The sequence below is a fragment of the Tetrao urogallus genome (assembly GCF_951394365.1).
Source record: "Tetrao urogallus genome assembly, chromosome: 8".
Lineage (NCBI taxonomy): Eukaryota > Metazoa > Chordata > Aves > Galliformes > Phasianidae > Tetrao > Tetrao urogallus.
The window spans coordinates 36,744,177-36,769,057 of NC_136821.1; the positions used below are offsets into that span (position 1 = coordinate 36,744,177).

Below are 24,881 nucleotides of genomic sequence, written 5' to 3' on the forward strand. Positions count from 1 at the left end.
GAGGGGTGAAGTGATGGAGCACCTGGAAGAGGCAGAAATCCCTTTTCCTTTGGAGAAATATGAAGATGAGAGTATAAAATCAGGCCAAGGAAAAGCTGGACAGCTTGGAGTTGGTCTTACTTTTCCTCTCTCATGGATAACTTGTGGATTCCTTCTGTTGTCGAGTCTGCCTTTGCAGAATTACTAGCTGGCCCACTCTGCACCTCAGTCTCTGCTGTGGTGTTCCGGATTTGCTGGATATATCAGATAACTGCTTCCTTCTCTTTGGACTCTGTAGCTACTTGTCCAATTCCCTTCTCCTTATGTAGCCTCAAGAAAGAAGCAGAAAGCCTGCAGTTGGCAGGTTGGCTTTGTGGCCCTGCCATAGAACCATGTATTAAGTTCATGTGATGTGATATGTTTTCCTGTGCTGATATTTTTTTTTTTTCTTCTTTTTTTAGATAAATGGTTTGCCAGGTTCTATATGATCATCTCTGTTTTCAGCTTTACACAGTGTCTGGGCTTTCTGTTACTGCTGCAGTGGATTAGCTGTTGTGTTTGTTGCTTGCTGAATTGCACCTGTGGCCAGTCTCCTGTTACTCTTTATGAGCTCTAATAGGATACTAATCTTTGTGTCTTGTAGTTCATTCCTGTCTGTTCCTTGTATTTCTCTTTGTCTGTGTCCCCTGAATTTTGCAGCTTTTTCTCTTCTGTCCTCACCTCTCATCACATTTCTGCATGAAATGCCTCTGTATGAGTCAGAGTTGTGCTTCTGGTAGGAGCAGGTTTCTTCTCTTGGGAGGATGTTTGCTGTCTTACTCCACAGAGTGTGGTGTAGGTTTGGCCTTTCTGCTTTGTCTAATGCTGATGCTGTGCACCTTTTTTAAGCAAATATTTGGTGATATGGCATAGCAAGAACAGGCTGGAGGTGCTGGCAGTGTTATCAGCGCAGACCTTTTGGACCTCTCTGTACGTCCTGTGCAGCCTGCTGCCTGCTATCTTGTGCAGCTTCCTTAAGGCATCTAAAGCATCTCTGTTTTCTTGTGCATAGTGCTGCACCTGCCTTGTGCAGATGGGTTTTCAGTTTTGTTTTGCTTTTTTCTTTCCTGGTGCTTTAGAGTGTTTAGAATTTGAAAGACTGAAAACATCCTGTTCTGTTTTCATTAATTCACCCTTTCTGAATATCACTTTTAAGCCTTTACTGCATTTTCTTGATGCAACTGTAGGGTGTTTTTAAATCTTCTGCTTGTGATGACTATTCTGTACATCCCTAGCAGGGAAAGCTGCTGGATCTTAACGATTCTGCTGCTGTCAGCTTTCTTCAGCATTTAATTCTGGGCCCGTCGCTGCCTTAATCTGTTCCCCACTCCTCTGATAGGATAGGGCAACAGTAAATTTGCAGATTGAGGGTGAAAGTCAGTGTCCTATGAGGAGTGGCTGTGTGCCTGTGTGAATGTGATGTGCTGTCCAAAGCAGCAAGATATTCCTGCTCCATCAATGTCTTTGTTATTAACTGCTCAGATGTTGGTCTCTGTGAATTCTGGGAATAATGAGATGCTCTCTTTTGCTGCTATCAGTGGTAGCATGTTGGCAGTGCTCAGTTGTTTTACACTGAAACCATTTGTAACATCTTTGAAAACCTCTACTTGGCATATTGCTGCTCCCGTAGAAGAAACTGCTGAGTACCATTTGAGGTGAGATGTCCTGCTTTCATGGCTGGGGAACTGAATGAACCTGGGCACCCAGACTCCATTACAGAAAAGTTTGAATAAAGCTCAGCCTTGATCATTTGAAGTTGTGTACCTCTCCTTTGCTTGCCTCTCTTTTTGCCCATTGTGCAGCCTGCACGGGTCAGGGATGTGTCCCCAGACTTTAAATTGGGCAACTGTGTCAGGCAAGCTGCAGAAGTTTGGTTGCAGACTTCTCTCTTCCCTGACCATGCTGCCTCATTCCTTTTCCTTTCCCAGTGCTGGCCAGCTGTCTGGAGGAGCTGTTTCCCACTGAAAGCACATGATGTTTGAATGCATCTAACTGACATGGGCTGTGCAGAGCTGAACCAGTGCTAGGTAGAGCTGCAAACCTTAAACTGGCCTACAGATTGGTTGGCCTCCCTAAAAAGCACTAGAAGACCCTCACTTTGCTGGCTTTCTCTTCCTCCTCTTTGGCTATTCTTGTCTTTCTTACCAATGCAAATCTTTCTCAAACAGTAGGAATAAATTATTCTTATGCATCTAGATTTTTACTTTTTTTTGTCATTCAAGATGAGAGTCTGAAGTGGGAAAGAAAGAAAGCATAGTGGGAGTTGTTTTTTTTTCTATGTTGTTGTATGTGAAAGTGCAAGTAGCCCCAATTTACAAGAAAGCAAAAATTCCTAGAAAAGGGGTGATGCTGAGTAGGGATTATACAGGAAATGTGATAATCTTTACTTCTTTCCCAGCCCCAGATTGATAACTGGGTATGGAAAATGGCTGTGAATGACTGCCCGTGTGTCTGTGTCTTTGTCATGTTGTCTGAGGGAGTAGTTCTTCTGTCTTTTTGCAGAAGTGCAGTCAGTAAAACATTGCTCACTTCCAAGCACTGAACTGAGTTCAGCTAAACTTTTCTGTTATTGTACCCCCACTGGCCTGACACAAACTGCAGGATACTCTGGACAATGTGAATGGGATGGAGTGCTGACTGGCATGGAGCAGATGGAGCGCAGTTCATTTTTTTTATACAGGAGCAAGTTGAGAACGTGAATCTTCTGGAGAAGGAATGTTTTAAAATATATTACATATAGTATATAATATAATACAATATAATTAGAATTTGAGCTAATAAATCAAATATAATGAGAGTGTCTGAAAGCTGGAGGCCTTACTCTAATGCTGAGACGAGATGGCACCCACAGCCAAGAGAGGCCAGAAGATATAAAAGGGAAAAAGGGAGTGTTGGGTGACCAACCAAGGTCTTTATCTGTTCCCCCTGAGCGGAAATAATAACAGAACAGTGAACAGTCTCCTGGGAACGTAGTAGTTCTTCTCTTCTGGGGCAGATAACTGGACCTGGAGCACTAACTCTTTAACCTCCATTGCAGTACATGATGTTATGATGTGGAATACTGATAACCAAAAATTGTAAAACCATGACATTTGATAACTCAGTATGCCACTTTATTAGTAGGCTTATAGGCTTGATGGTAGTTGTAAATCATTTCAGGCCTAGAACTATTGGCAGTTTGCTTTTGACTATGGCTTTATGTGGGTAAATTTCTTGACGTGGCAATTTATTGTACTTCCTACCTCACTATTTTTGGCTGAAATCCTTTTACTTTTTTTTTTTTTTCTCCTATGTCTTTAGGTGCTGTTCTTACATTAAGAGAGTTAGATAACCTTGTAAGGGTAATTTTGCTCTCTGACTAATAAACAGACCTTTATAGAGCTGAATGGTGTTTGAGAGGAACTCTGACACTGACGGATGGTATGGGAAGCCTCTCCAGATGATTTTAATCTGCAGCACCCTCCATCAGAAGTCTGTATATTGCAACAAATCACCTTGATGCCAGAGGACTCTTCTGCTGTTGCTTAGGTTTAAAGGATGAAAACCAATGAGGGCCCTACTTCAAGAATCAAGCTGTCCAAGTCCTGAACTGCGTGGGACTGCTTGACATTGAAAACGGTGACCCATTGCAGGTAGCTTGAGTGAAAATTTGGAATACAGTGGGAATGCTACTGTAACTTTAGGATACTGGTGCCTCACAAGTAATTCAAGGAGAAAGTCCACACTGGTTAAAATCAGTTTAGTAATTCATTGTGCTATGTGAGGCCCTCTGTGAGAAGAGCTGTGTGAAGCTCCAGCTTAATTAGAGTCAATGCAATTAAATGAGAAGAGCTAAAATGAATGTCTGAAATCTGTGCTGCTTCAAGTGCTTTGACTTCTGGAAACAGTGTTTCCATGTTGTGAGTGCCTTTTGCCAGACCACGGAAATCAGTTGTGTTAATATTTATGGAAGTAATTAACTTTTTTTTTTTTTTCCTTCCCTTCCCTATGGCTGTGGCTAAGTCCTTATTCTTAGTATTAACATTTTAAAAACGATTCTACAATTAGCTTGTGGTCATGGATACTCATCGCCACACAAACAATAACATTTTCCAGAATGCCTAGAGCTGCCAAGATGTTTGCAGTCTGGGAGAGGAGGACGTCAGTAGCAGGAAGAGTCTGAAACAAATCTTCGGAGTTCGCACAACATGTCAGATCATTCTGAGTGCATTTTCTGCTTGATTCCTGTGACTGTGTGACATTCACCACCTATGAAGGTGGGAGTGTGTGCATACGTGGATGTAAGGGAGGCGAGCCTGGCTGCTGGAGCTGCTGTAGGGCTGAGAGCTGTGCTGCTGGGGAATCATGAAACCGTAGAATAATTAAGGTTGGAAAAGACCACCGAAGTCATCTAGTCCAAACATCAACCCATCACCGCCCTGCACACTAAACTGTTTCCCTCAGTGCTACGTCTACCCTTTTCTTGAAAACCTCCAAGAAGCAGCTGTGAAGCTGCATCCTCTGGCCTTTGTAAGACTTGAGTGCTCTAGTGTGTGGTTGTTAGGTCCAGTGTCAGTCCCTTGTGGCATGAAGGGGCTCTGCTGCATTGAGACTGTTGCATCCAGATCAGGTATGATGGGCATAGCAGCTTGCGTGTGGTGCAGCATCTTGCTCTGTGAGATTATGAATCCCAAAGCCTTAAAAGGATACTAATGTAGCAAGGGTTTCTCCTCCTTTAATGCGGTCAGACATTGTTACACAAAAATAAATCAACCCTGCTTAGGAGAATACTGGAGCTGGAGAGGGTTACCAACAAAAATCCCTGTGTTGTTGTTTTAATGTTACAGCCTTGGCATAATTGAGTTACACAATTACAAATGCTTCAAAGGAAAAGAAGCCTGGTTCTGCACTGGTGGCAAAGATACCACTCAACGTTGTGTCCAAGTAAGGAAACTGTCCCCTGAGACATGGCAAGAACAGTTACACACTGAGTAAAGTGAGAAAGAAAAATCCCATGAGGGGGAGGAAGTGACTGTGGGGAGAGCCAGATTGACAGCTCTGGAAGTTGAGAGCTCTTTCCTTGTCACCAGAGCATGTATGGAGTTGGGTCAAACTGTCAAACATATTTCTAAAATACATACCCTGGGAGTTTAATTTTTAATGTGCGCTCTACTTAGAATATTGGTAGAGACTGGTAAAGGATGGATGGGAAATCTCCTTTCTGGGTTTTCCCTTCTGACTGGCTTGGTCATGCTGGGAAATGTCCATGTGAGGAACATTATTCTGCTTGGGTATTCTTTCTTTCAAGGGTCTTCTGTGCTAAGATTGCCATCTGTATAAATCAGATCACTGGATTACTAGAGACAAATCTCTACTTTGCCAGTGTAGGTCTTACCTGAATTATGAGCTGTGTATTTAATAGTAGAATTCTCAAGAGCTGATGTCTGTAATTCAGACTAAGTCTTTAATGTAAGTATGTATTTAATGGAATAGTCTCACTTGATTTGTTTGTTTTGTTTTAGTGTAGAATCAGTTAACAGGGGCACTCTGTAGTCTTCCAGTTACCCTACTGATGGCTCATAAGTTATAATTATGGGAAAACTTAATACTCATGTGGAGCTTTCTCCCTCAGTCCACCAAAATTGCAATGCACACTTAAAAAGAAGAAGAAAAAAAAAAAAGGTACAGAGTGCTGGTTTCTGTGCTGAGATCCATTCTGCTCAGGGGATCCTTGGAATACAGAGGTAATAAAAGACTATTTGTGAACAATTTATGGGGAATATTTTCTTTACACTGGATGAGTGCAACAACTTGAAGTCTATTTGCCCGCTGACTTTGTCCAGAAGTGGCATTATTGATGATCATGTGTGGTGTAACGTAATGGTGCAGCATTTGGGTTTAGCTTTTTAGTCAATTGGCTTATGGAAAGAAAGAAAGAAAGAAAGCGTTTTGTTTCCTTGGTTTTTAATAGGGGGAGTTTTTTGTGCAGTAAATCTTGATGGACATGGTCTAAGCTAAATGTAGAAAATGAAAATACAGAAGGATTAAATACAGTGAGTTCAAAAATATTCTGGGTAGTTTGAAATGGTAATTTGGGCAGATTTTTATTGAACTGGCAGTGTTACAAGTATGCCATGAAGCTAACCACAGGACATGAATTGTGCAGAAGAATGCACAGATGTTCAGGCAGAGAGTCAGCTTGCAGGTACGCTGGAAGGCATTCAGTGTAGTGATATTGACAATAATTACAGCAAAGCAAGGTGTTTCAGGGGGTCTGCAAGGATACGGCAGGGAAAATGAAAAAGGCCAACTCCCTTCCTGGCCCACTGGCACTGCTTGCTTGATTGCATGCGAGAGGCGTGTGAGTAGTCAATAGATCTGCTTAAAGAATGTGTGCTTCTGAGTTATTTTGGACATTCACGCTGTACATGGCTGTGTATGTTTGTGCTTTGAGCTGATTTACTTCTGATGCATTTCGTAGTTATTTTTACTCATTTTTGTTTACATCTGTTTTCTTTAAATTCCTTTTGAAAGAAAGATTATTTGTAAATTCAGGTCACTGGATGTTCTTACGAAACTGGGAAAGGGCGTCTCTAGCATGGATGGAACATTTCCTAGCTGCTGCAGATACGGGCTGTGTCTGTGTGTGCGGGAGTTATTTTACAATGTATTTCAAGTAAAAAAATCCTGGTATGCCAGCCAACAGAGGTACACAATGTCTCTTCCAGACTGCAGGAAATCTGCTGGCAGAAGCCATGATTCTGAGTTTAAGTTACTTTGTTCGTTAACACTTTGAACTGATTCTCAGTGATGCTTTCAGCTGTCACTGGTGGCTCTTGTTACAGGTTCATGATCCTAGGGCTCAGCACACGTCCTCTGCTGCTGCAGATGCACAGGGTGCTTTAGTAGATTCTGTTTATATGGGGTTATTATAACTTCATGTCTCTTCTTCCTCCAAAATAGAGGGTGTTGGCCTCCTTCCCTGTGTTGGGTGTAGGTAGCAAGGTTTTGCTCACAGAGGGAACTTGCAGGAGGAGGCCTGGACTCAGCCAGCTCCAAGGGACCCACCAACAGTGACTGTAAGCGATAAGTGACTTTCCTGTCTTTATCACAGCCCTCTTTTGGGTTGGAATGTGCAACTTCTCCATCTTATTTTCTCTCCCCTCCCCTGTTGAAGCGGGGAGAGCACCTGAGTTGGTGTCTGGCAGCAGGCCCAATCCACTACATGACCGTAGCTGTTGCGATTGAATTCAGTACTAGGCTGAAGTGTTGCTCTATGGCTGTTGCTCAGCCCTCCTCACTTTTAACTGAATGTTGAAGAACCACTAAATGGAATGTGTTCTGAATATTGTCCAGACTGACAGAGACCTTTGCATGAGGAACTGAATTCCCTGCCTGTGACTCACTTTTCATTAGTGGAGACAGCTGTTGAAGAAGGACATTCCTCTATGTTTATGTTATACCTGCACTTAATGATTTAGTCACGTAACAGATATTTTGTAGCCATGACCTCTCTGACCCACTCTAAGTGATCTGTTCTTTGAAAGCCTCCATATCTCTTGTGCCACATTGCAGCTTTGAAAGTGGATTGGAAGTGAAGAACAGTTGCCTTTGCCATCTCTCTGTTGTGCATGTTTTGGTCATGGAAGCTACAAAGGTGACTTGCTTATGTCCCGAAGGTTGGAGTTTCTCCTTTTCTCCCTCTCTTTGGGAAAGGAGAACAGAACCAGATGTGGTCATATACTCTAGTTAAAGCTTGGGAAAATACAGAAAAGGTCTTGGATCTATCCAGGTGTTTCTCCTGTATGTCTATAGATCTTGCTGCATTTGTGACCTCATTGCTGACAGCTTTGCAGCAGAACGGGGCATGCCTCTGGCAGAGCAGAGCATCTCTCTGAGAGTGCTCTGTTTGAGATGTTGGATGTGCTCATTAGAGGGCAGTAGAATAACTTCTTTTTCTAGGTCAGCTTTATATTTTTGAATAATATTTTTTTGCTCTGCAGGATGCAAAGCAAGTTTTTCCACTTCTTCCTTCAGTTTTTCCAATTGTAATGAGTTTATAAAACATTGCTGTTTATATGAAAACATTGCCCAGTATGAAGGATCATAGAACAGTGATAGTAAAATCTGCTTCTTGAAGCTTCTGAGTGCTACCAGCTCAAAGGAGATAAGCTTCTGTAGGATAAACCACAAGCAGCTAACACTGTATGTGGAGAAGCATCCAAAGGAATGCTTCACTGCTAACTTGTTTTTCTCTCAACCTAATTCTTATATGACCTATATGTCCGTAGGGATCTAATGATTTATTTCTGTACCCCAGCTGCTGCTGCCACCTTTTTCTGCTTGAAGAAAATGTTAAAGAGCCAGACTCTTTTTTTCAGCTAAAAGTGATCTTTACATGAGATCTGCTAGTACCCTTCCTCTCTCCCCTGTATTTTATAGAAGGCTGTAACCCCGTTTTAGCTTTTGCAGGTAATGTGTTTCTGGCTTTAAAAAGAACTGTGAAGAAGTCCTGGCTAGGAATGAACATCTCCAGCGTGTGTTTTGTTTATTAGCAATATTTTGCACGCTGGTAACCTCTCTGGGGAGAGCGAGTTGGTTTGAGGCAGCTGGAATAGCAGGAAAAATGAATTTTTCTGTTTTTATCAGCATCAACCATTGTTCCAACAGATGGCTCTGATTTTGCAAGGTTTTCAGTGGAAGCAAACTACATTCACTAGAAGAAAATTAATATTTCAGAAGATGTACAAAAAGATTTTGTCTTGAGAACCTTGGGTGAATCTTTTTTCTCTGCAGCTCCTAGGCCTAGATTAGTAGACCATGTGTGAGAGCTGGCAGGGGGGCCATGACAACCTTCTGTCTCTTCCAGAATGTTCTGGGTGTTTGCAGGGTGTCCTGCAGGTTTCCATCCTGCAGATTTCCATCCACCCTCATCATAAGGGATATGACTTCACATGCTCCGCTGGGGTTCAAGTCGCAGGTTCCTCTTTTTGTTTTAGGGACTGTGTCCCTTGTGTGGGTGGGGAACCCTGGCAGAGTGCTTGGCTGCTCAGCTCCATCCTACAGTGTTTTAAAGGGTAGAGATATTCAAGTCCACAGACCTTGCAAATGGAGCAGCCTTCTTGATACTGGCAAGCACTGTTCATAGCACAGCAGTTTGGATCAGTCCTCTTCCTGGAGAAGATTGTGTTTTGTGGGCTGCATTCCACTAAGAAGTTGGCATTTATTCATGTCTTAGCTGTGACACCTCCGCAAAGGTAAGACTAGTGGATTGTTCCCTGTCAGGAAAAGGAAGCTGAACAGTGCCAGAAAAATGAAAAACGCGGCGTATGCTGGGCAGCTCGTGGAACACGAGATAGAAATTAATATCCTGTGAATAAGATAAAAGAGCTTAAGATCAGTCTTACTCCAGTGGTGAGTCTGTTAGTGAACGGTTTCTAAACTGTTTGACTATTTGGTCCATATAAGAAAATCCATAGACAGTGCTTGTTCCAGCAGTCCTCATCACCACGAAGAAGTGCTCTTCATGCCAGTGTCTCCAGTGCAATCAAAGCAATATGAAATGATTTTATGCTGGCTTTTTTTTTTTTTTTTTTTGTGTGTGTGTGTGTGTATGTGTGCGTGTGTGTGTGTGTGAAAGGAAGTCTCTTTTTGAAGAACTTACGAGATATTTTGCTGGGAAGGCTGTGTTGTCAGTGGCTGTGTTTTGCACGTGGTATTGTAAGTATTGCAAGACAGTCATTTGTGAAAGTGTGGTTTTTTGGTTCTAGGAAAACCTTCCTTACACAGATGGCTCCATCTGAATGAATTCCTTGGGTTTGTCTGGGGTCAGTGAGCGCACCTGCATGCGTTGTGCGGGACAACATTGCTCTGTGAGCATGGAGTGATGAGCACAGTGCAAGGAGGTGTTTTCCTGAAGCCATCATGAGTGACAGGCATGTCTCACAGCTCTGTGTTTTGGTGCTGTGAAGATGGAGGCAGTGCTAAATGTCTGGTAGCCCTGAAAGCTGAGAGTGTGTGTCAGATAAGAACTTAACGAACACTTACTCTGCTTTTATCCTACCCCACCCCCTGCTTTCTTAAAGTAACATGATTATTTCTTCAGCAGTTTTCTTCTGTGGTTACTGAACTCATCAGGGAGTGTAGATGGTATAATGGAGCTGTGGTGAGAGCTTCATGTTAACACCAGTGTGTTATAAAGTCTGGGCAGTAGTGTATGCCATTCACTGAGGCTTGTATTGTCCTTGCCTGCTGCTTGACAGTATGAAATACAATGCGATGGAGCCCTGCCATTTTTAAAAATAGCTTTAAAATAGGTTCTGCCATCAGAATGTCATTTCACAATGGCTAATGGATCCTGTCTTGCAAGTTCAAATGAAGGAAAGGGGGAGAAAGTGTTAGGTTCCCTTTCTCCTAGAGGACCCATATCCTCATTTTTCTTTTCTTTCTTTCTTTTCTTTTTTCTTTTCTTTTTTTTTTTTTTTATTTTATTTTATTTTTTTTTTTAGAATTTAATCTTCGTTTAAATGATCTGAACAGGTATGTTTGATTAGAGAGGCGTGCTCTAATTTAAGAGTTGTTTGAAGAAAGGAAATTGTCTTATGCGAAAATAATTATGGAAAAAATGATGTGCACACAAGCAGGGTTGCAAGGTTCAGCTTCAGCAGGAGCTGAAGAAGGCTGTAGGAAGTGTCTGCTAAGGTTTGTCTCAGGGCTGGGCCCTGCTGCAGGGCTGCGAGGCAGAAGGGGAATATCAGGCTGGGCTGTCCCCAGCTGCAGTGTGCTGCATAAGATGGCAGAGCTGGTGATTGCATTAGCGCCTCAGGGCTTTTGGGAACTCTGAATTGTTTGCTGAAGCAGAAGAGCAGTTGAGACAGCATTAAACCAGCAGCAATAGGAAATGTCAGAGACTGAAAGAAGTGGTGAAGCAGCATTTAGACCAGTTCCACTTACAGAGCATGAGGAGGGAAGGAGACTGGAAGTGCTGGGCACCTCTTGGTATGAGTGTTTTCATAATGAATTTCAGTTTACCTGGATGAAAAGATTATGGATTAGACTCATTGGGCTACATAATCAGCAACAACAACAACAAAAACAAAAAAAACCAACAGAACTCTGTCACTTTGATTACTTGAATTAGTCAGACCTTTTCATGGCTAAAGGGCTATTATGATCATATGATCTTAATGCAGAAAATGGATCACATTTGTCCTGTACAGGCTTCTGGTATTTCCGGTCAGAAGCAGACTGGAGCAGTATGAATTACTTGCTTTGTACTTCCCAAGAGATTTTTCTTTAGCAGCATCTTTGAATGCTTTCCAATTTTAAGATCTGCTTTAGGTGCTCCAAAACCAGGAAGGAGGATGAATGGGTAATGAGGTGCCAGCAGCACTGTGCATGGCTACTGCTGTGTGTTGCTTTTTGCCTTGTTGCTTGTAGGCAAAACTGAGCAATGAGCTGAGGGTTGGATGTTGAAGATGTGCCTTTACAAATCATTTGGGAAGCTTACCAGGATACTTTCACCCTCCTTCCTTCTTTATATTTGTGTCAGCGATACAGTCCTCTATTTGTGCAGCAGTTTATAACGCCACTTAGAATGCAAATGGTGTGGGAACCAACTGATAAAAATATGACCAGGATCTAACAGTGCTTAGATTATGTAAGTGATGAAAGTCTGCAGGCATCGTACAGGCTGAGCTGTCAAGTCCTTCTCCATGTCTAGGGCCAAAATTATCTCGTATATGTTGACTGAGCAGACCGTCATGTAAAAGGAGTTAATGTGCCCCTGCCCACAGCACAGGGAACCAACCAGACATTTAATGTATGGCTGTCCTGTGGTAGAGTTTATGGTTGCCCTCTGTGTTCACTTTGTGCTCTCAACTGTTAGGTGCTTGGGTTTCCTGGTGTGCAGCAGCACTGACAGCTGCAGATGGCTGGATTAACTCGTTGACGCATGGTTGTGCAATAGATAGGACAGCGTGGAGGTGGGAGGAGCACAGCACACTAATGTACCACAAAGACTTAAAAATCAAGGGCAAGCTATGGCATGTGATAATTGTTTTCATTTCCCTGTCAATGTGTGGCATGTGAAGAGCGAGAAAAAGAAACCATAATGAAAGAAGCCTAAGAACAGACATCCAAGGGAATCTGCCAGAATTAATCAAAATAACCCAGTGAAATTTTTGTTGTGGTCATAATGAGTTCTAAGGAAGATTCAAAGCAATTGCTTCATGAATACTGATCAGGGCAGTGAAGAGGTATCTCTAGAAGAAACATTTCTCTTGCTTCTGTTTCCACTGGTGCATAGACATTTCCTGGGTACTTGAGGCTGTAAGCTTGTAGAAGGTAACATCGGAGATCATCTTTGGCAGAGGGACAAAAAAAAGCCAGGCTGGAGATCTGAATTAATAACGGCACTTTCAGTCAAATGCAATCATTTCAGAGCGTTCTTGTTTATCCGTGGTTCAGCCTTTCAGCACTGATGGTAAAAATGTGGAATATGAGTGATGATTAAATGAATCAGAGCTCATTTGCCTGTAAAAGATGACTATTTGAGAAAGGAGGAGCTGAGGAAGTTTAGTAAATACGATTGTTACAGAGATGTACAGAAATTAGACTCATTCCTAGTCTCTTCCAATGAAATATGTGCCAGAAACGATTTGGAAATACAAGATTCTGGTTTAAGGGGGAGCAAAGATTCCAAGAGGACAAGAGGATGTATGACATTTAGTGTTATCGTCTATTCTACCACTTGGTCCTTTTTCACTGGTCCTTTTTCATTGCAGTGATGCCTGTCTTTGCGACAGGAGGTATGCAGCCATGCACATCGTAGCACTGGTGCTCTGTGCACTGCAAACAGCCTGCATGAATGCTAGATATTCCTCCTAAACCACATATACAGTGGCTTTTTTTGTATCCTGAAGTTGCAGAAACCTACATTCACGTGGTAATTGTGTTGTTTGTCTATATAATCATTGTCATTTTATTCCTAGTTCAGTTTAAAAACTGAAATACAAGTGTTAATAATCTTGCAAAATTGACTTCAATACAGTTCTATGGCAGGCCTACTGGAATCAAGAGGAGCTGGTTTAAAGGATGTCGAGGGTACGGATTAGGCTTTGGGCTTCTTTGTTCAATTCTATTTGTACCACTTTTACCTGAGTATCACTTAGTCTTCCCATTCTGTTTTGCAGTTATTAGAATACACTTGCTTTCTTCTCTCCTTGCGCTTCCTGCTAGCCTTCAGGTCTGTCATAGAACTAATTAGCAAGGAAAAAAGAACATGGGAAGAAATTTGTCTGCTGAACATGGTAGGCATTTGTTGATGACACAAACTCAGGCAAAGTACAAAAATGTAAAAATACTGCCTTTCTGTAAGAAGCAAGGCAAGCTTCTTTGTTATTTGGTCCCAACCAGGATCAGACACCAGAGGTTGCTGTCAAGCTGCACAGAAGAAAATGTGTCCAGTCCCTTTGCCCAAGCAAAGGAAGAGTCTGGTAAATGTCCGACTGTGGCCCTTCCTGTAGCCTAGGAACTTTTTGCCATCCCATAGCCACTTACACAGAGCATCTTGGTCAGCACTATGGAGTGAGCTGAAGTCAGTGTTTGACTTAGATCAGACAGCTTTTGAGCACCTCTCCAGCATCTCAGGGTGAGCTGTGCCAGTGCTCAGCCACCTGCACTATGGAAAAACTTTCCTCAGATGGAACTTTCTGTGCTTCAGTTTATGCTTGTCCTGTCAAAACAGTTGATAATTTATTGTGCAATTAGTAATTTCCTTCTTATGTTCTTAGTCCTACTGTGTGACGACAAATACAAAAATAGGTGCTTCTAACTTCCATTGTAGAAAAAGGTCAGAATCTTGTGCTGGATTTGCAATAGACAGGAAGTGGAATCTGTATTGTAAGACAAAGATTATAGAACAGCATTAACAAATTGTGGGTTATCCTGTAAATGCTCCATCAATTGGTCAGATGTACCTGTTTACCAAAAAAACAGAGAGCAGTGTTGAATAAAGGTAGCTTTTCTCCTGGTATCTTTTATTTTTAGATATTAAGGTATTTACATAACAGTTTCAAAATGATATAACTAGTCCTTGCTTGCATATACGACTTACTTGAAGGGAAGGGTGTTTTCAGTGACTTGAGGTGAGCTGTCCTGTGGCAAGCCTTGATCTGAGAGATCTTCTGCAGTGTCTTCCCTTCTCCCCCAGCCCTGGCATGATGCATCGTGTCAGCTTGAGAGCTGCAGCAATAAGAGATTTCCTGACAGTGAGTGGCAGGATTTTTGCAACAGTTTGGGTTTGGTTAAATGTTATGGCCATTTTGGTGTGGTAACAATGTTGAACATACCACACTGCTCAGTCTTCTGTATTGCTAGAAGCAGGACATGCCCTTTAAATTCACCTTCTCTTTACTATCATTCTTTGCTAGCTTGATTAATTGCTAACTCCCAACTTGTTATCCCAGTTTTATGTGGGCATATGTGGATTTCAGCACAGAGTGTTTGTTAGGAACAGGGAGCTGCCTGACCTAGCTAACATAGCTGTGGTCCACACTGTGATTCTGGTAAATGCAGTTCTGATGCTCAGTCTCAACACATTGCAAAACCTTGGGTTGCTGTGGCTGCCTGCCTGTACTTTCTTTCTTGCCTTATGATAATTTCTAAAACACACTAAAGCTTTCAGTCCTCTCCTGTGTGTTCTCCCTTTGCAGGGCAGAGGGTCTTCACTTCTGCAGGTATCTTTGAAGACTTTGCATGTGAGATGCTCAGATAGCGTGTAGTAGGCGTCTGCATGAAGTATACCTTGGCTTGCTGATGGAAGGAATGAATTACTGAGGAAGAAGAAAGGGAGGAGATCCTATGGTAGTGTTTATCATCACTCTTTCAACAGACTGATCTTGGTGATAAGGTCAAGAATCATTCCTAAAAGCTCTCTGTTTAGAGCATTCATTCAGGTTGTCCTTTTAGGATTCCTCTGCCAGCTGCTCCCCTCTTCTTAACTGGCCTAACAGCGTTACTCTTCTGGAGTCAAAATAGAGTGCATCCATCATTCTGGATGGGAAATGAAGCTGTGGTGTCATGTCAGCTCTCTCTAGTTCCCCGCCTCTGATTGTGTTCCTTTTCCCATGCCAAATATTGACTTATTTCAGTGCATTGGTTATTACTTTGTTATAATTGAGCGCGTACAGCCTCCAGTGCATAGTAACTTGTGAAAAACAAAGTAGTGAGCTTGAGGAAATAGAAGGCTGTAGGTACTGCCAATGCAGAATCCTCTGAGCTCTGTGTGTTTCTGCGGAAGTTCCTTCTGTCCTCCCTTGTGAGTCCAGCCAGGGGATGTGGAATGCTCATGTGTTCATTCATGTCAGGCTGGAATAATGACAACTGTTGGCCTTTTGTCAGGATGCTACTGATATATTTTCTCTTCTATCTCAAACACATGATACATGCTTCTTATTTCTGGGATGAACTCTGAATGATCAGTTCAACAATCTCAAAACAACTTGCTACTGCTGATAGTGAGGTGGCTTTCTTCTGACTGTGTGGTCTTCTGTACCTGCTGCAGTCTTGGTTTGCGTCAGCTTGCTAAACCAGCAGAGAACTAACCTGAGTGCAAGTGAGCTATGTTTTCTCATGGCAGGGGCACACCAGAACTGGGGTAGGAGGCTGTGCGGGAGGCATGGTAGAGGAGTGTTGGGACTGCAGCAAGTTCTTAAGTAAGCTAAGCTCTTGTTTCCCCGAACCCTGATCTGCCTGCTGTTTGTCTCTATGCCAAGTTTCCAAGTGTCATGTGCTGCTGGTATTGATACTGCTTCATGTTTCATGTCAATTTTTCCAGAGGAAAAAGCCCTGTCTCTATGTCATTAACAGAGCAGTCGATCACAGTTGATTTTTTTTTTTTTTTTTTTTTTTTTTTTTTTTCTCTCTCTAGTTCCATTAGAGATCAGCAATCCAATATTGTGTTCCTGGGGCATGCCAGCACCTTGCCTGTCTGTTCCCTGCTCTCCAAGTTCCCAGTGAGCCTTCTAGCAGGTCTTGAGGAATGTATTGGAATAGGCAGTCCTGCATTTTTCATAGTCTTGCTGGAAAGTCTATGAAAGTCATGCTGGAGATGTAAAGCAGCTCTCTCGCATTTGTGTTCATAAGTTATTCTGATTTTTAATGTGAATGCTGGGTCCCTGAGTTTTGTGTAGAAGCGAGTGGTTTTGCTTTGCTGATGGACATCTGCTTCTTAAGGGGACCAATCTTGTTAACTTTTGGTAGGGCACTGGCATATTAAGTGGCATGCTGAAAACAAGAACTACATACGAGTGTGCTGAGGAAGGCTGTATGCTAAGAAATTGCATGCAGTGAATGGAGAGTTTTTTTGAGTCAAGTTCCTTCCTTGATGCACACAGGAGTCTAGCAGAGGCTGACATTTACACACCTTAGGTGTGGCTGCCTGCTCTGCAGGCTTTTTGTCTCTTGTCTGACATGTTTTTCTGGCAAAACAGGTTGGTGGAAGCCCACATTGATAGAGTCTTAAGCAATGTTTCTATTTAATGGGAGATGTTCTGGGACAGAAAAGCAAAGAAGTTGACTTTTAGCTTCCTTGTCACTCTGTCTCTCATAATGTTCTCCTGGAGAAGCTGGCAGTCTGTGGCTTGGACAAGTACACCCTTTACTGGGTAGAGAACTGGCTGGGCCAGGCCCAGAGAGTGGTGGTGAATGAAGGTAAATCCAGCTGGCAACAGGTCACAAGTGGTGTTCCCCAGAGGTCAGTACTGACCCTGTCCTGTTTAATCACAGCATTGTTTGAGTTGAAAGGGACCTTTTAAGGGACCCTTCCATAGTCCATCTCCCCTGCGATGAAGATATAGATGCATCTACAACTAGATCGCGTTGATCAGAGCCTGGTCCAGCCTTGTCTTGAGTGTCTCCAAGGACAGGCATCCACCGTATCCCTGGGCAACCTGTTCCAGTGCCTTATTGTAGAAAACTTCCTTATATCTAAATCTCCACTCTTCTAGTCTGAAACCATTTCCCATTGTCCTGTCATAGCAGATCCTGCTAAAGAGTCTGTGCCCTTATTTCTTATAGCCTCCCTTCAGATACTGAAAGGATGTTACCAAGTCTCCCTAGAGCATTCTCTTCTCCAGGCTGTACAGCCCCAGCTCTTTCAGTCTGTCCTCATAGGGGAGGTATTCTATGTCCTGAATCATTTTTGTGGCCCAAAGAGGCTGTAGATGGCCCAGAGGACTGTAGATGCTCCAACAGGTCTATGTGTCTCCTGTACTGAGGACTCCACATATGGACATAGCACTCCAGGTGAGATCTCACCAGTGCAGAGCAGATCACTTTACTTGCCCTGCTGACCACGCTGCTTTTGATGCAGCTCAGGGTACAGTTGGCTTTCTGGGCTGCAAGGGCACAGTGCTGGCTTGTGTCCATATGCCATCCACCAATACCCCCAAATACTTTTTGACAGGGCTGTTCTCTATCCTTTCATCCCCCAGTTTGTATTGGTAAGTGGGGGTTGCCAAGACCCATGGGCAAGACCCTGCACTTGGCCTTGCTGAATTCTCCTGGCCCACTAGTTGAGCCTGTCTGGGTCCCTCAGGATGGCATCCCCTCTTTTGGGAATGTTGACTGCACCACACAGCTTGTTCTCAAACTTGTTGAGGGCACACTTGATCCTATTGTTGTTGTTATTGACACAGATGTTAAAGAGCAATAGTCTCAGTACTGACTACTCATCACTTATCTCCATCCAGACACTGAGCCATTATCACCACTCTCTGGGTATGAGCTTGCAACCAGTTCCTCGTCCATCAAACAGTTCACCCATCAAATCCACGTTTCTCCAATTTGAGAGGATGTAGTGGGAGACCATGTTAAAGGCCTTACTGAAAGCCAGGTAAATGACATCAGTGGCTCTTCCCTTGTCCATTGATGCACTTATGCCATCATAAAAAGCCACAAAGTTGGTCAGGCAGGGCTTGCTCTTCGGTGAAACCGTGCGGGGTCTTCCTTATCACCTCCCTGTCTTCCACGTATCTTAGCATAGCTTCCAGAAGGGTCTCCTCCATGATCTTCCCCTGCACTGAGGTGAGGTTAATGGGTCAGTAGTTTCCTGGGTCATCCTTTTTACTCTTCTTAAAAATGGGTGTGGCATTGTCTTTTTTCTAGTCACCAAGGACTTCACCTGACTACCATGACTTTTCAGAGACCATCAAGAATGTCTTGGCAGCTGCATCAGCTAATTCCCTCAGGACTTCACAGAGATGCTTCACGTTGAGACCCATAGACTTTTAGATGTTCAGGTTCCTCAGGTGGTCACGAACCTGATCTGCACTTGCAGTGAAAGTAGCATTGTTCCCCCATTTCCTGCCTTCTGAACCATCTGCTTGAGGGCTTTATGTAGAGCAGCCATTAGGGAAGTCTGAGGCAAAAAGGTTGATGAATACATTTTTCTTGTCTGTACACCCTCCTGGACATTCCTTTTCTGGTTGATGTACCTATATGAGGCTTATTCTTCTTTGTGCCCCTTGCAAAGTCCAGTTCCAGTTGAGCCTGGGCTTTCCTGAACCCATCCCAACACAGCCTAGCAGCATCCCTATACTCCTCCCAGATTCCTCGTCCCTGCTTTCACCACACATGCATTTTCTTCTTGTTCCCCCATTTGACCAGCAGGTCCCAGTTCAGCTGTGCTGGTATCTTGCTTTCCTTTCCTGGCTTTCTATACTTGGGTATGGAGAGCTCTTGTGCCCTAAGGAAAGCTTCCTTAAAGACCTGCCAGCTCTGCTCCGCTCCCTTGTCCTTAAGGTCAGATTCTCAGGGGGTTTTGTTGACCAACTCTCTGAAGAGCTGGATTTTGGCTTTCCTAAAACTAAGCTTTCTGTTTTTACTCTTTGTCCCACATCCCTCAGAAGTGTGAACTCCTCCATCTCATGGTCACTACAGCCCAGGCAGCCTCCAATCCTGATGCCACCATTCAGTTTGCTCACGTTGGTGTGCAACAGGTCCAGCACTGCATCCCCCTGTTGGGGTTGTCTATTACCTGGCTCAGGAAGTTATCCTTGATGCATTCCAGGAGCCTCGTGGACTGCCTGCAGCTTACCATGCTACTTCTCCAGCAGATGTCTGGGTGCTTGGAGGCCCCCAGCAGGATGAGAGCCTGTGATCACTGGAGGATCACTGGAGAGCCTGTAGCTGGAGGAAGAAGGCTTAATCAGGTGGCCTGTAGTAGACCCCAGCCACAGCACTCCCTTTGTTGTCTCTGTAACTCTCACCAATAGGCTTTCATCTTACTCATGGTCATTCTTTAGAGACAGCTCTTCACACTCTATTCCTTCTCTGATGTAGAGGACAATGCCTCCTCACCTCCTTTCTCACCTGTCCCTTCTGGACAGCTTGTAGTCATCAATAGCCACAATATTAATATGTATTGATGATCTGGATTAGGGGATTGAGTATACCCTTAGTAAGTCTGCAGATGACACCAAGTTGGAAGGAAGCATCGATCTGCCTGAGGGTAGGAAGGCCTTACAGAGGGATTTGGACAGACTGCGGACTGAGGCCTTCTTCTGACCCTCATGGCTAAGTTCTGCTTCCTCCTTTTTTGTGAAGACATCTAAGATGTAATCTGGTCTCTGCTCTGGACATTCTCCTCTGTAAGTGCCACTTCGTGCTGCTCTTGGAATGGATTTGTTTTATACCCTGAAGTTAAGTATCTGCACTGTCTACTCAATTCAATTTTTGACTGACATTGTATAGCCTGGGAATATGATTAAGTATTGATCACTGTGCACTCAGCAGTCAAATTAGTTTATTAATTATGTAACAGTATGTCACTGCAAAACGTTTGCTACCTACCAGCTGAACTATCACTGTGTGCATGTATGCACTGTTTGCCTTCACCTTGGTTTTCTAAGAGCTCAGGGTCCCTCCGTGGTGGTCTGGGCATTGCATCTTGCTAATGCTGCCACTTCATGTTTTTTGTCTTTATTCTCTTCTGGCCATAGGTTTCTAGGAGAAACACTGCACCACCCCAGTTGGTACTTCTAAATCCTCCGTTTGCTGGAAGCCAGGCTCAAGTACTTAGTTATTATCTTATCTTTCAGGGACTTCAGATGCTACCATTCCTCTTGCTTGCGTGGAAAGGGATTGACTTGACTGGGGAGCTGAGCAATTGGTTGCTGTAAAGTGCCTTCCTCAGCCAGGCCTTGTGTTACAGAAAGTACAAATAAATAAATTGGTCTTTCCTTCCTGTGGCCTCTGCTCTGCTTAGAGTCCTGCACCTCCCTTAGACCTACTGAGAGGTTTGGCTAGCCAATTGTGTTTCTGTTCAAATCAGCACAGTTGTGGTGTTGCAAAAGCCCAGTGTTCAGCTGCAAGCATGCAGTTGTTATAACCAGCCAGTCTTCCTCTCTGTGAACTGACCCAGTCTCGGCCAAGAGGACAAACCAGCCAGAAGAATTTTCGAATACGTAAGTCAGAGTGTCCCACAGTATGGCAGGTAGGCTGTAGAGTTGAAGACCTCAGTGCCTGTGGTACATCGTGTTCTGTATGGAGAGGGCTGGCCAGTACTTGACTTGTAGGACATGAATGCTGGGAGAAATTGATATTCGGAGATTGGAAGTAGCTATAAAATGCACGCTAAGCTTGTGCATTGCTTGGGGAAGGGCGTAGGGGTTTATTGTTAGAAATACCACTTATAAAACAGGTTGCTGTGTAGCTTTCCCCTTTTGGAGAAATACTGCTTATGTCTGGTAAAACACACAGCTTTGTGTAATTGTTTTTCAGTCCAGTTGTGTAATACAGTAACTTCTGACTGTGCATAAGGTGCTGGGTGGGGGTTGTGCTGCAGAATGTTTGGTTACTATGGGAGAATCTTAGAGATGTTTTTTTCCTTTATAAAATTGTTCCCAATTCACATTTCCTAATGAAAAACTCCTGAAATTCCATGGGCAAACCTGCGTTGGTTGTGAAGAATTGTCAGAGAGGATGGGGAAAAGACTTTGTAATTGTTTTGTTTTGCAGCATTGCATTTTGTGTGAACGAGTTAAAGCAAAGAGCATAAAAACAAAGGGGTTTTGTAGTTCTTAAATCTCTGTGCACATTTCCTTAAATACTGAATGAGTTGGAATTTAAAATGAGCTACTTTGGACTGTGTACCAGATTAACAGGTTTTCCCAAGCAGGGGGAGGAATTTACCACCTATTATCAGGGTGTTAGCATAACCCATGCTGAGCTGCAGCATGCCCGTGTATGCAGAGAGGGCTTCATTCAGTGGCATTGTGCACTATGGAAAACACTGATGACTGACCCCAAACTCTCTCAGCCCAGGGATGTCAGTGCTGTCACAGTTAACTCTGTGTCACACTTAAATGCGTGGCTTGTTCTGACAGCTTCGCTTTTCTGGGTGCTTCTCTGGTAAATTCCTTGTGGGGAAGGGTCAGAGTGGCTCTTCTGGCCTCTGAAGTAATCTGGGAATCTTAAGCTGCATGTTCCTGGAGAAATAGCATCTCCTTTTACACCTTTATGTGTGTGTACATAGAAATAGATGCAAAGAGAGAACTGAAGGTGCAGCTTTGTCTCGAGTTTTGTATGTTTATCTATGTGACTGTTTTATCCCTCTTTTTTCCACAATTCTTCATGTCAAATAAAGCATACTGCTGCCTCTGCTCAGCAGTACAGGAAGGGCTGAGCCCTGAATCTCCTCCTGCTTCTTATCTTTGGTTCCCTTCTGAGAAAAGGTTATGGTGCAGCTCTTCCTAGCAGCTGCACCCTCATGAATTGGTGTTCAGGTAAGGCAGAGTTCCTCCAGACAGATGTTCTGAAGAGTTGCACGGTGAATGCTGTCCTTTCTGATTTCAATGTGGTGTACTCGACAGAAATAATTGCAGGTGATACTCTGTCTGCATCTCTCCCATGTCCTGTCTTTTTTACTTGACCTTTTCAGTAGAGGGAGGAAAAACTGCTGCATCTCTCCCATGTCCTGTCTTTTTTACTTGACCTTTTCAGTAGAGGGAGGAAAAACTGCTGCAGATGCTAAACCTGGATATTTTGAGAAGAATATCTGTAGTTAAAATGCAGCTATTGTAAGCATGCAGATGTGTTCGTAGAACACATGAACAAACATCAGTTATGTCTAAAACTCTTGTGCATGACTTACATGAGGTACAAAATTGTTTGAAGTATAAACAGTCAGAACAGCATTTTTTATAAAACTGAAGCTTTCATGTGCTGTCCCATTAAGGGAACTCTTCAGAAGCTGAGGACTGAAATGGAGAAATGGAGATGTGCAGTCAGCCTGTAGTCAAAGCTAGGAGATGAAAGGCTGTTCAGCTGGGTCACTGCTAAACCAGCGTCTTGAGAACGCAATAACAAGTATGACTGGACAGCCCTGACTCTTCCAAGAGGCTGAGAAAGCACTTAGAAAGTGAGGCGTGGCAAAGCTAGCAGCACACTGAGTGCTCTGCGTGCCCTCCAAGTGCCCAGCTGTGAAGCTGCTGCTTACAGTTTCAGACAACTTCGTGCAAAGTCAGCAGTGCTGAGATCCTAAGCTCAGGTAACGATCAGAGAAGATGTTTATGTGTGTGTTCATGACCTGTCTCTCTCTGGATGAGGAAAGACGTAGCAGATGCTGTGTGAGCAGAAGAATCAAGTATTTCCAGCGCGCCTAGCTTTTGTGTGGATTTTTATTCTTTGCTTTTGATGCTAAACTTCCATAGACAATGCTTACTTGGTTATCTGGTAGCTAATATACAGTTAAATGGTAAGCAAATTAAGGTAATTTTGCATAAATTGCAATAGCATACTATCAGATTGAGGTCTTGCATAATCTAATGCTGTAGAAAGTATTGAACTACTGATTTCTCAAATTTCTCAAAGGAGAATGAAGTCAAATGTAATCTTATTAGCAGGTATGGAGACAGTATTTTGGGGAAAATCTCTTAAAATACAAACCTACAAGGCAGTGTCAAAAAGTTTTGCAATGTTTTGCTATTCTGTCTCTCTTAGTAAGTCCTAAGGTTAGAAACTCCACTTCGGTAAACACAAATCACTTTTGGTCCAGATATTTGCAGCTGTCTAAGCTCTTGCAGAAACTATATTTTATTGGATCTCTCTGCTCTTCCCACCACTCCCCATCCAAAGTGCAATAGCAACACAAGTACAGGTTTTTCTTTGTTGTTAAAATGTCAGTTTTTATCCTCTGCAGATGGGGTCTTGTTGGACTGCCCATATTGTGCTTTGCTGTGAGCTCACTGGAGTCTGCTTTGGCAATCCACCTCAGTAGTGCCCTTGGTTCTTTTTAGAAATCTTAAAAACCTTTGGTAGGCAGCTGACAATGGCACTACTCTGTGCCTCAGTACCTTGTTTTCAGGTAGTGGTGGCAAAAAAAACCATGAGTCCTTGCTTTCTGTATGCATGCTGGAAGGAATTTGGTTGCCAAGGTGACTTTTCAAAAACTGTTTCTGCAAGGACAGGTTTTTTTCCGAGTCAGGAGCCTTCCTTCCTGCAAGGTAATCTGAGGGTAGCCTTAAAGAGAATGGGCCACGTTGTGCCAAGCAGCTCAGAAGGAGGGTCATGAGGGTCTGCATGTTCTGCAGTAGAGCTCAGGCTCCAGTTTTCAGTTCTTCTAATGCTCTGTCAGGAAAACAAACTGGAAAACTACTCTGAGCAGCTGTTAAGGAAGCAATCAGGTCTAACCTTTTCAGTTTGTTTTTGGTCTTTCCCACTAATTGTGCAGGAATCTTTTAACTAGGTGTGTGATGGTTCCACATCAAATTCAGCAGAGAGATTCCCAGTACCGCATAGCAGTGTGTGGCCTACACTGGCAGTACGTCTTTCAGATCAGTGATAGGCTCTTTTCCCCAGGCCTTTTAAATGTGTTCTATCCGTTGAGGTGTTCATTGCTACCTCTTCCTATGGCTGATTTCCTTTTGTCTGTAATCCTTTAGTTCTGAAGTCATGACTACTTTTGTGAGTCACTTTTGCACAAGGAAAGTATAAAAACAGAGACCCCTGTATAAGTTTCATTGTGCCACAACATACAGTCTGGGAAATGAGATACATATTTTTAATTTACATGACTAGAAGCTTGGCATTTGAGGCTGCCTGCTAATACAGGTTGGTTTGTTTACCAATAGGATTAGTCCATTAGTTTAAGAACCTGTATACTAGTTTAGCAAAAGGAATCCACGAGTGATAGTTCTGAAACCTTTACATTTCAGCTTGAGTGGGCAAATATCTTGTTTTCCTCAATAATTTTGTGCTGGGGACATAATAGAATAATGTATCTTTTGCCTCAAGCGGTGCAAGGACATTTCCCTCGGGCTCCACATGCACTCTTGTTGAAAAGTGGCTCACTGTGTCCTAAAAATCAATGGGAATCTTCCAAATGGGGAAAGTGGATGGCAGTGGGTCAGAGGTCCCATAGTAAAGCTGATGGTGGGAAATGGGAAGTAATAGGTGGGCACTCGACCACCCTAGGTAGCACTGGGCATCCAAAGGCACATTTGCACATATCTGAGTCCTTGAAAAAGAATGGATTTGTATGCCAACGAAATATGCATGTCAGAACTGTTCAAATGTAGATCCTGAACTCAGAGGGTGTGCTTGCTTGTCATGTCACCTGGTGCATGTTGCGAGGAATAAAGGAGTGGCACTTTCTGCACCACAGTGGAGTTAGTTTTCTTCCTGGATTTCAAGTGACAATGCTAATGATTGCTGAGGGCCTAAACTCTCAGGTCTCTGGGGATTTTTTTTAGAAACCATGTCTGCCAGCTTTCTTGCTGATGCGAGCAGAATTTTATTTTTCTGTTGCATTTGAAAAAATGTCAGATTCTGCAAAACTTGAGAAAGAAATAAGCCAGAAATGTTTGTGGCAGAGATGGGAA

The 24,881-nt window shown here is 43.2% G+C and overlaps 1 protein-coding gene across 1 annotated transcript in view; it reads left to right on the top strand.

Moving 5' to 3' along the window:
• SLX9 (SLX9 ribosome biogenesis factor) overlaps nt 1-24,881 on the top strand; it is a gene marked incomplete at both ends in the record, with an annotated part of 48,868 nt that overhangs the window by 7,148 nt on the left and 16,839 nt on the right. Inside the window, one exon of the mRNA XM_079539189.1 lies at nt 6,999-7,076. Coding sequence (XP_079395315.1) covers nt 6,999-7,076 — 78 coding nt within the window. The remainder of the gene's footprint in view (nt 1-6,998; nt 7,077-24,881) is intronic.